General features: G+C 41.7%; 1 protein-coding gene across 1 annotated transcript in view; it reads left to right on the top strand.

Moving 5' to 3' along the window:
* Positions 1–16,145, top strand: part of LOC137378596 (diacylglycerol O-acyltransferase 1-like) — a 224,690-nt gene that overhangs the window by 91,325 nt on the left and 117,220 nt on the right. The window contains exons 6-7 of the mRNA XM_068048897.1: positions 4,101–4,229; positions 4,328–4,423. Of these exons, the coding sequence (XP_067904998.1) occupies positions 4,101–4,229; positions 4,328–4,423 (225 nt within the window). The remainder of the gene's footprint in view (positions 1–4,100; positions 4,230–4,327; positions 4,424–16,145) is intronic.

The raw sequence follows: 16,145 nt of genomic DNA, 5'->3' as shown, positions 1-16,145 counted from the left end.
CAGCAGAGCCCTCCGTGGTGCCACGAACTAGGCTGTTGCTGCTTTCCCCTGTGAGGCCATCCCCCCCCCCCCCCCACCCCACCCCAACCCCCAACAGTATCCAAAGCGGTATATCTTTTTTAGAGGGGGATGGTCACAGGGGACTCCTGCACTACCTGCCTGAGCCTACTACTCCGTCTGGTGGTCACCGATCCCTTTTCTGCCTGTGCAGCCATTACCTGTGGTGTGACCACCTCACTAAACATGCTATCCACGCTGTCCTCAGCATCGCGGATGCTCCACAGTGAATCCATCCCGCAGCTCTAGCTCCGTAATGCGGGTAGCCAGTAGCTGCAGTTGGATTCACTGGCTGCACACATGGTCATCAGGGACACTGGAAGCATCCCTGATTTCCCACATAGCACAGGAGGAGCATATCACAGGGCTGAGCTCTCCTGTCATGACTTACCCTTAGATTTATTAGTTACTCCCTGAATTTAAAAAATACTAATTACACTAGGGGCCTTGTTCTACCCACTCCAATTTGTAGCACTCGCCTTATCACCAGAGGTTTTTTTTCAACAAAAAAAAACTTTCCCCTTTTTTAAAGACATTTAAATACACTAACAGCAGTGACTCACCCAACCAATCACCTTGCAGCTCTCCTCTGACATCACTGTTGGCTTTTTTTTTAAACTCCGGAGCGCTGGAAAAGCTCCTCTCCTCTCCGCTCCCGGAAGGTCCTTCCTCTCCACTCTACCTAGGCCTCATAATTTCTCAATTAAATCCCCCTTCAGCCTCCTCTGTTCCAAAGAAAATAACCCCAGCCTATCCAATCTTTCCTCATAGCTAAAAATCTCCATCTGGCAACTTCTTTGTAAAACTGCTCTGTAACCTCTCTAGTGCAATCATATCCTTCCTGTAATGTGGTGACCAGAACTGAATGCAGTACACTAGCTGTGGTCTAACTAGTATTTTGTACAGTTCTCGTGTAACCTCTCTGCTCTTATATTCTATGCCTCGGCTAATAAAGGGAGGTATCCTGTATGCCTCCTTAAACACCTTATCTGCCTGTCCTGTTACCTTCAGGAATTTGTGGACATGCACTCCAAGGACCCGCTATTCCTCCACACTTCTCAGTATTCTACCATTTATTGTACATTCCCTTGCCTTGTTTACCCTGTCCAAATGCATTACTTGACACTTCTTTGGATTGAATCATGTTTGCCGCTTTTCCGCCCTCCTGACCAGTACATTGAAATGTTCCTGCATCTACAACTTTCTTCTTCACTATCAATCACATGACCAGTTTTTGTATCTGCAAACTTCTTAATCATGTACCCTAAACTTAAATCTAAATCATGATATAACAAAAAGCAAGGGACTTAGTACTGAGCCCTGTGGAACCCCACTGGCAACAGTCTACCTGTCAGAAAAACATCTGTCGATTGTTACCGTTTCCTTTCTGTCACTGAGACAATTTTGAATCCAAACTTACCATTTACCCTTGGACTCTTAATTTTCTGACCAGTCTGCCTTGTGGGACCTTGTCAAAAACCTTGCTAAAATCCATATAGATTACATTAAACACGCTATCCTCATTGACCCTTCCTGTTAACCCCTCCAAAAAATGTAATCGTTCGTCAGACACAACCTTTATTTTTTTTTATTTTATTTTATTTATTTATTGATACAGCACTGAAACAGGCCCTTTGGCCCACCGAGTCTGTGCTGACCAGCAACCACCCATTTATACTAATCTTTCATTAACCACTGTGCCACCTTCCGTTAACAAATCCATGATGACTGAACTTGATTAATCCGTTCCTTTCTAAATGACAATTTATACAGTCTCTCAGAATTTTTTCCAAGACTTTGCCCACCACCAAGGTTAGGCTGACTGTTTGGTAATTACTCGGTCTATCCTTTCATCCCTTTTTAAACAATGGTACAACATTAACAGTTCTCTGGTCCTCTGGCACCACACCTGTAGCCAGAGAGGATTGGAAAATATTAGTCAGTGCCTCCACTATTTTCTGCCTTGCTTCTCTAGGCAGCCTGGAATACATTTTATCTGGGCCTGGCAATTTATCCGCTTTCAAAGATGCAAAACCACTTAATATTTCCTCTCTTGCGATGTTTATACCATCCAATATTTCACAATCCTCTTCCTTAACTAGAATGTCTGCAGCATCCCCCTCTTTTCTGAAGACAAACACAAAGCATTAAGAACCATGCCCATGTCTTCCACTTCCACACACAAATTACTATTTTTGTCTCTAATCGGCAAAAGTAGCTGTCTCCAGTCCACTTTTGCCAAATCACATCTTAGCTTAGTAAAATTGGTCTTTCCCCAATTTGAAACTTTTATTCTTGGTCTATCTTTGTCCTTTTCCATAACTAAGATAAATCTATCTGAATTATGATCACTTCCACCAAAATGCTCTCGTACTGTTAGCCCTTCCACCTGCCCAACTTCATTTCTGAAAACTAAGTCTCAGACTGCCCCTTCTCTTGTTAGGCTTGCCCTGTACGAACTAAAAATGTTCTGCTGAATCCATTTTAAGAATTCTGCACCCTCTATATCTTTAACACTGATTTTATCCCAGTTATTATTAACGTAGTTGAAATCCCCTTTTCTACTGCCCTATTGCTTCTGCGCTTCTCAGCAATTTGCCAACATATTTGCTCTTCTATCTCTCTCTAGCTATATGGGAGTCTATACTCTCAGCAGTGTGATTGCCCCTTTTTTGTTGCTCGATTCAAGCCATATAGCCCCATTTGATGATCCTTCTAGCATATTATCCCTCCTCACAGCTGTAATTGTTACTTTAACCAATACTGTGAGCCCCCACACCCCCCACCCTCCTTTTCTCACCCCCTCTGCACTGTCTGAAAATCCTGCAACCAGGAATGTTGAGTTGCTATTTCCAGTCCTTTAAGTCATGTTTCAATAATAGCTATGATATCATACTTCCAAAGTGTCTATCTGTGCCCGCAACTCATCTCTTGTATTCACTCGACTCCTTGCATTGAAATATATACCACTAATCACACTGAACAACTCCTTTGTTGTCTATTTTCCAGCCTTTGTTTTCTCTGCCTTCCATACCTGCTTACTAATTTCCTGCCTTATCTTTCCAACTTTACTCTCTTCCCTTCTGAATCTACACTCAGGTTCCCATCCCCCTGCCAAGCTAGTTTACACCCTCTCCAATGCTAAATTCCAGAAAGCTTGTTGTGGAAGGATGGTGATGCTGGAGCCTATCTTTACTCAGTTTATTAGAGTACAGAGTAAAAGGATTACAAACATGTAGTTCCTCACTGCTTATAAGTGCTCATGTCAGACCCCAATTAACACCTGCCACTTGCATATAATTAAACAATTGATACACAATTAACAGGTTAAGACCCAACAGCACTAGCAAACCTCCCCATCACATATTGGTCTGGCCTGGTTGAGGTGCAAACTGTTTGGTCTGTACAGGTCCCATTCCCCCAGAACCAGTCCCAATGTCCCAGGAATCTAAAGCTATCCGTCCTGTACCATCTCTGCAGCTATGCATTCATCTGCACTTTCTGCCTATTTCTGTACTGATTAACATATGACACTGGGAGTAATCCAGAGATTGTTACCTATAAAGTCATAATTTTTAATTTCTTTCCTAGCTCCCTAAAATCTGCCTGCAGGACTTCATCCCTCTTTCTACCTGTGTCATTGGTACCAATATGGATTACGGCCTCAGGCTATTCACCCTCTCTCTTCCCCCTCCCCTCAGAATGTTCTGCAGCTGTTCAGTGACATCCTTGACCCTGGCACCAGGGAGGTAACATACCATCCTGGATTTGTGGGAATGAGCAATAGAAATCAAAATGTCAAATCTTAGCAACAGAAGGCAAAAAGAACTGTCATGCAATTGTTTGTTTTATATGTATAATATATATACCATACAAATTGAATAAAATTGAAGTTTAATGTTTACCATCTTGATTTGTGCTGCCACTTTGTAGACCCTCCCTCCCAACTAAATATACTTATGTTAGTAGACTAGTCATCTTTTGTGCAAGTACTTATCATTCTTGTCTTTCCTTTTTCCCCTTTGGGTTATTCCTCAATGCAGTTGGATCAGCAATGGTCTTAGTAGCGCATACCATCATATTCATGAAACTGTACTCGTACCACGAAGTGAATAGATGGCTTCGTGAAGAATGGGCACCTTTAGGTCTAAAATCAGCCATGAAACAACCAGGTATATCCATTTTGAATATTCCCAAGTACTGTTACAATTGTGTTCCTTCAGCTTTTTTTCTTAGGGTATGATACTAATTAACTTCAATCCTCTTACAGGTATTACGTCATGTGTGGGTGAATATGATGAAAACAACACTGATGGGAGAAATGTACAGCAAATGGTTACTTATCCAGACAACCTGACAATAAAAGGTATAAATTTTATTCTTTGTTCTATTTTGCAGGTGATAATGTAATGTAATTGCAGTTATTTGATCACTGTGGAGAAAGGGAGTTGTGGCTTAGTTAGTGTACCAAACCACAATTTCAATTTATATTGATCTAGATCTTTTTTTGGCAATATGTGTGAGGTTAGCTAAAGAGTAAAACTGCTTCCCACTGGCATAAGCAATGACATAGCCAGAGACAAGGTGACAGAATTATGATTCCATCTTGAGGCCTAAACTGCATTGTTTTTAGCACTCACTGCTCTCAAATAGGTATGGTGTTCTGCGCATAGTGGGAGTAGGTCCTGTTATATGTTCAAGTAGCACATTTTTGGGGAATGAGCATTCTTTTCTGCAACATTATTCTGATTATATCTATATTCTTGTGAAAATTATAATCAGTGGCCTTGATTATTATTATGCTTCCTTAGCTATGTAGTGAATTGTATCCCTTACCTTTGTTAAAGCCCAGAATCCAGAGAGAGGTTGTAGGAAAGCTGCTTTAGGTTGCATATAGAAGTACTGAAAGGGGCATTGTAATTTAAGTAGTGTTGGGAAGGTGACCTAAGATATTGGGAGTACTGAAAGGGTGGTGGTGGTAGGGACAGCAGGAGCAAAGGAATATTGGGATATATGAGTGTAAGGGAAGGGATCTTTAAGTATTAGGTTAATGGTAGGGAATTCAAGAGCATTGGAATAGGATGTTGGGAATGTGAAAATGGTGTTCTTATGGTGTGGAAGCAGTAAGATAGTTGTGATGAGATGTTGGAGCATTGAAGGTAGAGTTGGTAGTAGTGAGAGGTAGAACCTAGCAGGAATAGTGAAAGGGGGCTTATGGAGTGCTGCTGGGAAAAGTGCTAGAATTATACTCTCAACCATGACTGGTAAATAGGGTATAAGTTCTTTAAACCACTTACTGTTCTTTTAGACTCTCAGTAAAAGCATAATAAACACAGTGAAGAATTTCGAGTCTGTGTAAAGAGCAGGTCATGCCTGATGAATCTGATTGAATTTTTTTGAAGAGATGGCTAAAGTAGTGGACAGGAGAATCTCTATGAATGTTATTTATATGGACTTTCAGAAGGGATTTGATAAACTCATAAGCTCATAAAATTGAAGGCAAATTATTTACCTGGTTAGAAAATTGGTTGAGTGGAAGGAGATGGGGAACAGAGATAATGGGGAAGTTAACTAATTGGTAGGGTACAATCAGTAGTGTACTTCAAGGATTTGTGTTGGGCCCTCAATTATTCACTGTATTCATTAATGACTTAGATGATGAAATAGAAAGTCAAATATCCAAATTTGCCAGTGACATAAAGATAGGCAGCATTGTAAGCAGTGTACATGGAAGCATAAAATTATCAAGAGATATTGATAGATTAAGTGAATGGGCTAAACTGTAGCAAATTGATTTCAATCTAGGCAAATTTGAGGTCATCCAGTTTGGACCTAGAAAGGATAGAACAGGGTACTTTCTAAAATATGAAAAGCAAGAAACAGTGGAGGTCCAAAGAGACTTGTGATCCATGTACACAGATCATTGAAATGTCATGAACAGGTACAGAAAATAATCAGAAAAGCTAATGGAATGCTGGCCTTTATAGCTAAAGGAATAGAATACAAGGGGGTAGAAGCCATGCGTCAGCTGTACAAAGCCCTGGTCAGACCACAGCTGGAGTACTGTGAGTAGTTCTGAGCAACACACCTTAGGAGGGAGTGCAGTATAGATATACCAGAATGATACTTGGACTCCAAGGGTTAAATTACAAAGAGAGATTACACAAACTAGGGTTGTATTCCCTGGAATTTAGAAGTGGTGGTTTGATCGATGTTTTCAAGATATTAAGGAGACCAGATAGGGTGGGTTGGGAGAAACCGCTTCCACTAGTTCATGCAAATAGTAGTAGAAGTTTGGAATAAAAACAGAAAGTGCTAGAAATACTCAGCGGGTGTGGCAGCGTCTGTGGAGAGAGAAACACAGTTAACGTTTCAGGTCTGTGACCTTTCATCAAAACTGTCAAAGAGCTCTCTTCCTCAAACAACAATTGATGCTCGATCAATTGTTAATTTTAAAACTGAGATTGATAGATTTTTGTTAGCCAAAGGTATCGAAGGATATGAGGCAAGGCGATATGGTGTTAGGTTGCAGATCAGCTATGATCTCATTGAATGGCAAAAAAGGCTCGAGGGGCTGAGTAGCTTACTCGTGTTCCTATGTTTCCTACATTCCTATGTTTCCTCTGTTCCCAGGTCTCGAGAGGGAAGGCAAAGCTGGATCAGTGTGAGATTGGGGGAATGGATGAATGAGAATAAAGGATGCAAATCTTCAATAATGCTCTTTTTTCCATCAGGTTTAAAGAAGGGAATTTATTGGGAAAGTCCCTGTAATTTAAAGAGATTGATATAGTTCTTTTACCCTGTAGTTTTAAATCAGAGTTATGCTGTGTCCCTGTGAAACTCGGGGAAACAGAAAACTGGTGGTGTGAATCCTGACTTGCAGGATTTAAGACACTTCGGATTCACTTACTGCCTAACCGGGAATTCTGCAAATAAAACAACTAAAAGCTGACAGCAGCAATTTGTGCAGGCATTCCTTTGATTTCCCTCTGTAACTTTGGTGCAAGATTGGTAGAAACCCCGGAGGCAAAGTATAAACTGTTGCTTACGCCATTTCTCCAGGTTTTCCACTGAAGTTACAGCAGGAAATTTGAGAACCACCAGGAATTTGCATCGCTGGGATCAGATTTATGACTGGCACTTTGCCAGAATGCTAATGACATGGGATTTCCAGTCGTTAATGCAATTTAAATATTTTAATTTGTTGAGGTGAGCTTGTAATCTATATGGAGTCTGGTACTGGATGCTCACCATAGAATAAGCTTAAATATATTTTGGGGGGAAGTGGAGGGAATTTTATTAACTTTTATAAAGGTTATATATATTTTGAATGCATATTTCAGCCTGTCCAAAAGCTGTTTGGGGTAAGAAAGTGGCTGGCAAACCCAGTGGCGGATGCAATAGTGTGAAAGCAGAAAACAGAGTCTCTGGGCTAGTGATGCTTCTAGCCAGTGGAGAGTTTTTCCCCTGATTCCCAATTACTTCAATTTTATGAGGGACTGGTTGGAGTCATACCTAGCACAAAGAAATATGGTTGTGGGTTGTTGGAGGCCAAACATCTAAGCCCCAAGACATTGCTGCAGGAGTTCCTCAGAGTCCTTGGCCCAACCACCTTCAGCTGCTTCATGAATGACCTTCCCTCCATCATAAAGTCAGAACTGTGGATATTCTCTGATGATTGCACAGTGTTCTGCATCATTCGCAAATCGTCAGATACTGAAGCAATCTGTGCCCACATGCAGCAAGACCTGGATAACATTCAAGCGTGGGCTGATATGTGGCAAGTAACATTTGAGCCACACAAGTACCAGGCAATGACCATCTCCAACAAGAGGGAATCTAACCATCTCGCCTTGACATTAAACAACATTATCATCACTGAATCCCCCACCATCAACATTCTGGAGGTTACTATTGACCAGAAACTTAACTGAACCAGCCATATAAATAATGTGGCTACAAGAGCTGGTAATAAGCTAGAAATTCTGTGGCGAGTAACTCACCTCTTAACTTCCTAAAGCCTGTCCACCATCTACATGGCACAAATCAGCAGTGTGACAGAATACTCTCCACTTGCCTGGATGGGTGCAGCTCTAACACCACTCAAGAAGCGCAAAACCATCCAGGACGAAACAGCCCGCTTGATTGGCACCCCATCCACTACCTTAAGCATTCACTCCCTCCACCACCGGTGCACAGTGTCGACTGTGTCTACAATATACAAGATGCACTGCAGCAACTTGCTACGCCTCATTTGACAGCACCTTCCAAACCTTCGACCTCTGCTACCTATAAGGCCAAGGGCAGCAGACGCATGAGAACACCACCACCAACAAGTTCCTGTCCAAGTCACACATCATCCTGACGTGGACCTATATCGCCCTTTCTTCACTGTCGCTGGATCAAAAACCTGGAACTCCTTTCCTAACAGCACTGCGGGTGTACTTACATCAGATGGACTGCAGCAGTTTAAGAAGGCAGCTCAACATCACCTTCTCAATGATAATTAGGAATGGGCAACAAATGCTGGCTTTGCCAACGATGATCGTATCCTATGAAAGAATAACAAAAAGGTCTCCTTGATGCCATACTCAGTCAAATGCTGCCTTGATGTCAAGGCAGTCACTCTCACCTCTCTAGAATTAGATATTTTGACCATGTTTATACAAGGCTGTAATGAGTCTGGAGCTGAGTGGTCCTGGCGGAACCTAAACTGAGCATCCGTGAGCAGGTTGTTGGTGAGCTTGGCTTGAGGCATGATTAGTTCTACAATACAATTCTTCAGCACTTCAGCCAGGATGTTGTCAGGGACCATAACCTTTGCTATATCCAGTGCATTCAGCAGTTTCTTGCTATTACAAGGAGCGAATCAAATTGACTGAAGACTGGCGTCTATGATGGTGGGGACCTCAGGCCAAGATGAATCATCCACTCAACACTTCTACTTGAAAATGTGTACAAACTCTTCAGCTTTGTCTTTTGCACTTACTCGCTGGACTCTGCCATTATTGAGGCTGGGGATGTTCATGGAGCCTCCTCCTCCCCTTAGTTATTTAATTACTACTGGAAATGGCAGGACTGCAGAGTTTTGATCCGATCAAGTGGTTGTGGAATCGCTTAGCTCTATCTGTAGCATGCTGCTTTTGCTGCTTTGCATGCATTTTGTCCTGTGTTGCAGCTTCACCAGATTGACACCTCATTTTTAGGTCCACCTGATGCTACTGCTGGCATTCTCCTGCACACTCCTCATTGAACAGGGTTGGCCCCCTGGCTTGATGGTAATGCTAGCATGAGGGATATGTTGGGCTATGAGATTACAGATTGTGGTGGAATATAATTCTGCTGCTGCTGGTGTCCCATAAAGCCTCTTGGATGCCACTTTTGAGCTGCTAGATCTGTTCTGAATCTATCCTGTTTAGCACTGTGATAGTGCCACACACCACGATGGGCGGTGTCCTCAGTGTGAAGATGGGACTTGATCTTCGCAAGAAATGTACGGTAGTCACTCCTAATGCCACTGTCATGGACAGATGCATCTGCAACAGGTAGATTTGTGAGGACGAGGTCAAGCAGGTTTTCCCTCATTTGGAATCTTGCACCACCTGCTGCAGGCCCAGTCTGGCTGCCATGTCCTTCCCAACTCAGCCAGCTTGGTCAGTACTGGTGCTACCAAGCTGCTCTTGGTGATGGACATGAAGCCCCCCACTTAGAGTACATTCTGTGCTCTTGCCACTCTTAGTACTTCTTTTAGGTGGTGTTCAACATGGAGCAGTGATTCATGAGCTCAGGGAAGGTGGTAGGTGGTAATCAGCAGGAGGTTTCTTTGCCCATATTTGATTTTACTCCATGAGGCTTCATGAGGTCCAGAGGTGTTGAGGATTCCCAGGGCCCCTTCCTCCTGACTGTGTACTACTGTGTTACCATCCCTGGTGTTCTGTCCTGCCAGTGGGACACGACATAGCCAGGGGTGGGGATGGGATGTTGACCAATAGGTATAATTCTGTGAGTATGACTGCCAGACTTGTGCTTCACTCGACATGAGTCTCTTTGTGGCCTTCAGAAAGCTTAGAATGGGAGTGACTTCTTTTCTGATAGCAGAGAGGGTCCACTGGGAGCACTTGCTGAAGACTGATCACAAGGGGGAAACAAATGGAAGAGGCAGTTGAAGAACAGAAAACAGTTGCCCAACATTCTAGGCTGAGGTCTATGGTCAAGGGATTGCTACCCTCTGGACTTGCATAAGAAGGAAACTGATTAACGATCAAAAGGCCTTCACAACATCTTTTGAAACACTACTGAACATCCCGCAAAATTGTAGGAGAATGTCTGGCAGTGCACCTCCAAATTTCAACCAGCAATGCATGGTGTATATTTTAAACTCCAGAACACCATTGAGCACATGGAAACGTCCTAGCTATATACAGAAAAGCACCTGAGTTGAGGAGGACTAAGCCTAGACATATCTCTCTCACATGTTGTGACTGGGGCTATTCAGAACATGGAGTCAAAATGCAGGAGTTTGTTAGTGCTGGATTTGACAGCTTGGGGATCAACTGAAGAAAGCCATGACAGTTGCATTCACATTCCTCAGTGGGGCAACTTGCAGACTAATATCTCACAAATTGCTGATCGTACTTCAATTGCACCTAATAACCAGGACATGGCAGGGTAAAGGAGATGGTGAGGCAGCTTCTTCTCCGCATGATTGATTGTTTTATCTAATACAGCCCATTCCCAGTTGGTGGAAGTCCCTGGCAGCCATTACCTTCTTGGATGTGATTGCCAAATGTAGGAGAATCATTTCTTGTGGTACAAGACCATCTCCATTCCTTGAGGCCTGTACCAAGGCACAGCAGCCCACTACCACATTTGCTGTTCCTGCTGATGGAACATTTAGATGTACTTGTAGTGCTGGGCACCAACTGGACTTAGTCATATAAATGTTCCCAAATATATGTTCATGTTTTTTATTCTTAGCTTGGAGAGTTTTTGTTCCAGTAGTAATTGATGATAGCATGGTGTAAAGTGGCAGTTAAACCACAGTAGGTGGGGACAAGGTGTATAGGTATACTTTATGCTGTTTCACTCAGCTGGAATTCTTGTGCAGGATTGGGATCTGGGAATTACTAGAAGCTGTTATCAATGACAGCCAATCACCCTGGCTACACCCCTCCTTTCTTTATTTCCTACTGTTCCTCATCCTGCTCCCATGCTACTGCTGCACCGTACGCTTCCTCTTTTCCTGCTGTTTACTGTTCTTTGTATTACAAAGTTGAGCAGCATGTTGTAGACCGTGATTATTTTAAACGGCTTTGCTAGATTATAGAGAGGCATCCTGAAATCTTTGTTTTAACATTCTGCTGAAATTCTGTTTGAAGGTTGTGCCTCCATTGTATTTACATTTTGCTGCTGTTCAGAAATTTTAAAGTGGAATATTCCGCCAGGGCTGTAGCAGATAGCCCTGGTTATCATGCAACCATCTGTCCAATGTGTGCCGCATAATAAAGACATTAGCTGCTGATGAACGCTTTTGAGTTCTATCCAATTGATGCCTCCTTTACATTGATAATGATGGAAGTGTCGCCCTTTACAAAAATTGTTATCTTCTTAACACATCTATAAACAGCAGACTGGCTAATCTGTCCAATGTCGCTACTATGGCTCAGAATGGCATAAAGCTTAATGCTGTGGTAACCTTCAAAGCTTTGGAAAGTGCTCTTCCTGTTGTAGATAAGCCTGGAGTATAGCACATCTTTGTGACCGCCTCCAAGTGACATTGAGACGATGAGGCAGGTCTCTGATATGCCCAGCTCACAAAATATGGTCTGGAAATGTGATTCCTGGCTATTAAAACGTGTGGATGTAATGGGGTAAATATTAGCTTACCATCTAGGTGTAAAACCGGCATTGTAGACTGGCTGCCCGTTATGGAAACTGTCCAATTTTCATTTCTATTAATTTCTATAATAATGGAAATAACAATTTTATGCCCAGGTGGCAAGTTGAAATGCCTGCATTTGATATCTTCTTCCAAATCGTAGCGCGCAAGAACATCCAAAAGAATTCTCATCCTCAGCATTTTATTTCCTACAAGTTCAATTGCAGTACCACAAGCAACAACGCTTTGGAAAATTACTGGAAGAAAAATATCTCACAGTACATAAAATTATGCTCTCCACAGAAACTAACACTTAGTACAAAATGCACTGAATATCAGAGTTTCTAAAAACAAGACAACCTTTGGCAACATTTCTAACTTCTGCATGTTAGTGCGGTCATCATCATGGGTGGAGCTTGCTCAAAGGATGTGAAATTCAGCATGGGACCTGATTTGTATCATTTTACTACTGAATTGAGGCTTTTGTCTGCTTGAGGATTCTAATTGTTCCCCATTTTTAAAATAGTGCCATGTAATTTTTTTTACACCTACTTGAATACGCAGACATGTCTTGATTTAATGTCTCATGTAAAAGACAGCTCTGAAATGACAGCCTAGATTCTGTGGTCTTGTCTTGGAGTAGGTCACTACAATGGAGACAGAGTTTGCAGTCTTTAATGCATATTTTATGTTTTTTTTAAAAACATTTTTTCATAGAAGTTGATTGAAAGTGCTGTTGCCAACATTTAATCACCTTGCTGATATAAATTTATAAAGGCATTAGTTTGCATGAAGTCATGTATCCATATTCTTCAGCTCACTTGAACTACATTATTATATTGTGCCTCTCACCCATCCTGGGTCCAGTGCATATTCAGTTCAAAGTATTGAAACAATGCCCTTTTCATATCCGTGGGTGAGTTGTCTATATCCAGTTCTCCTACACCTGAGGCTGTAACCATCATCAAGAAGTGTAGAGGGAAAAGAGAATTCTAAATGCTTGGGTGGGAGAACACTAACTGCAGCCTCCAAAGGAGTGTCACTCAGGGACCAGAATACACACTATACTGCTGAGCAGTGGGGGATGTACTTCATCTGTTGCCATATCCTTACAGTAGCTTCTCTGGAATCCAGTAGACAAGTGGGAAGTGTGTGCATCAGCAGAGGATATTTTTGCAATATTAGACACCACACCAGTCATCCCACGTTGTCTTAATTTGCTGAGAAGGGTATGTTCCAGCTTTTATCTGGCCATTAAAGGGGGGGAGGCAAAATTCCTCTGCAGGAGCCAACTCCTGGCATAACTTTGGCAGGGATCTCCCAGAAGGGCTGAAAACTCTACAGGATTTGGATACACTGGATCTTGGCCTTAAGTTGGAGTATCTGGATTGGACTTGTGGCAGAGCCACAAAATAATATGGCTGAAGGTGGGAACTTCCTAAATTTGGAGTTCTTGTGACCCTGAGGGAATCAGGAATAGTGTCTGCAAAGTCCACTTCATCTCACCAGATATACCTCATTAACGTAACAGCAGAAGTAAGGCCCACCTTGGGGGTTCCTGGCTAGGATTAAGCCTTGGAGCCTGAAGATTAGGGCCATAAATATGTTCATCCTGATTTTTAAAGGAGTCGCCTGAAAGACAGGCACAGCATCCTTACCTTTCCCACCTGCCCATCCAGCAAGCTTTGATTGGTATTTCAGGCCTCTTCAAGGGGCGGGGTGTTGGGGGAATCTAGCAGTTGAGCCCCCAAACTGTCAGAGGCCTGATCTTCTTGGGTCTCCGTCCTGACTCTATATTTTGACATGGTCGATGGTAAATCTTAACATCTGGGATTGTGCCTTAGAAGAATTTCCAGGCCACGTGTCACTGCTACACTATTATTGTCACCTTGCTTAATATTATATAAATTAGCTAGGGACAGTTTGAAAAGACTGTATAGTCAATCAGTGTGTTCAGAATAACGATGTGAAACTAGCTCCTCTAATTTCTTCTGGAGTGTTAGATTGAAAGCTTTCTGCAATGTCCTGAAGATCTTTTGATGGGTGTCAGCATCTGGTTCTGCAACTGAAATGGACCTGATCCAGAGTACTACACTATAGAGGATCGTTTGAGTGTAGGATCCTCTCAAAGCTTGGTATTCACTATTATGTTCAGAATAATGGCATACTTTTAGTATACTCGTCATGCTGCAAGATCATACATTTATAATACTGTTTTTATTGTTACATTTATTGTTCTATCAGTGAACAGAATTACAGGAGCGTCGTATGTAAAGAGTTGAATGATGCAATATTTTCCTTCTATTTACATTTACTGCATAAGGTTGTAGCCATATTAACTACACTGATATGTTCATTGGTTTGAAAGCATAGGTGGATATTTACTATGTCTTTTTTTTCTTGTTGAAATAAAGGATACTTATTCTTCCACTTCTGTATAGATTTTAGATTCATCCCTTCACGCCAGTTTATAAACCCATTTCATGTTTAAGAGGAGGTCACAATTATGAAGAAACACTCAAAAATTTTAAACTTTTTCACTGGAATCTAACATAAGAACATAAGAAATAGGACCTGGAGTAGGCCATTCATCCCCTCAAGCCTGCTTTGCTATTCAGTTAGTTCATGGCTGATCTTCCACCTCAGCTACATCATTCTGCACTATGATAGCCCTTGATTCCCTTAGTATCCAAAAATCTGAAGATCTCTAATTTGAATACACTGAATGACTGATCATCCATAGCTCTGTGGTAGAGAATTCTAAGGGTTCATAAGCCTTTGAGTGAAGAAGTTTCTCCCTTTCTCAGTTTTAAATGGCCAAACCTTTATTCTGAGACTGTAACCCCTGGTTCTAGACTCCCCAGCTAGGGGAAACATCCCCCAGCACCTTCCCTGTCCAACCCTTGAGAATTTTCTATGTTTCAATAAGAGATTACATTTCATCCTTCTAATATCTAGGGAATATAAGCCTAGTCCACTCAATCTCTCCTCCATAGATCAATCCCCCCATCCCAGGAATCAGTTTAGTGAGCTTTCGTGCACTACCTGTCAGGCTGGTATGTCTGTCGTTGCCTACGTCAGGAGACCAAAAATGTACACAGTACTCCTGGTCGCACCAAGGCATTATACAATTGTAGTAAGACTTATTTAATATTATACTCCAATCCCTCTGTAATAAATGCTAACATACCATTTGCTTCCCAAATTGCTACCTGCATGTTAACTTTCTGTGATTTGTGGACAAGGACACCAAGCTGCCTCTAAATATCACCATTTCTCAGTCTCTCACCATTTAAAAAGTATTCTACTTTTCTATTTTCCCTACCAAAGTGGATAACTTCACATTTCTCCAGGTTATATTGCATCTGCAATGTTCTTGCCCACTCGTTTTATCTGTTTAAAGTCTTTTGCAGCCTCTTTGTGTCCTTCTCGCAGCTTACTTTTCCACTTAACTTTGTATCATCAACAAACTTTGGTCTGATTTCAGATCCTAGCTTTGGAGTTAACTAAATCATTCTCAAACTCAGTGTTAAATTCTATCATATTATGATCACTCTTCTCCAGAGATTCATTTACGATAAGGTTATTAATTGACTCTGTCTCATTGCCCAAAGCTAGATATAAAATAGCCTATTTCCTAGTTGGTTCCTTGAGAAACTGATCTGGCAAACTATCTTGAATGCATTCCACCAACTTGTTCCCCACACTATTACTGCAAATTTTGTTGGCCCAGTGTATATGAAGATTAAAGTCCACCATGATTACTGTGTTATCCTTGTTACATGCACCTCTAATTTCCTGATTTATACTCTGCCCAACACTACAACTACTGTTAAGGGGCCTATAAATTACATCCAGGATTGTTTTCTCCCCCTTGTTTCTTAGCTGAACTCAAAATGATTCTACATCTTTTTCTGAGCTAAGATCCTTTCTGCTTTTATCCCATTCTATATTCTTCTCCTTTTCCATTTTGTCTACATCTTCTAAAGGTCAGGTATCCTGGAATATTTAATTCCCACCCTTGGTCAGTCTGCAACCACTTCTTCCTTTATAGCTATTAGGTCAAACCTATTAATTTCTATCTGTGCTGTTGCTTCATCTATTTTGTTGCGAATGCTTTGTGCATTCAAATATAGTGCCTTCTTTTCTATTTTTCCCTGCAGTCACCTGTGTCATTAATACCCCATTTCCTTTGTTAAGCTCGCTGCCC

The sequence above is a fragment of the Heterodontus francisci genome, chromosome 17, assembly GCF_036365525.1.
Source record: "Heterodontus francisci isolate sHetFra1 chromosome 17, sHetFra1.hap1, whole genome shotgun sequence".
Taxonomy (NCBI): Eukaryota; Metazoa; Chordata; class Chondrichthyes; order Heterodontiformes; family Heterodontidae; genus Heterodontus; species Heterodontus francisci.
This window is presented reverse-complemented; position numbering and strand designations above follow the sequence as displayed.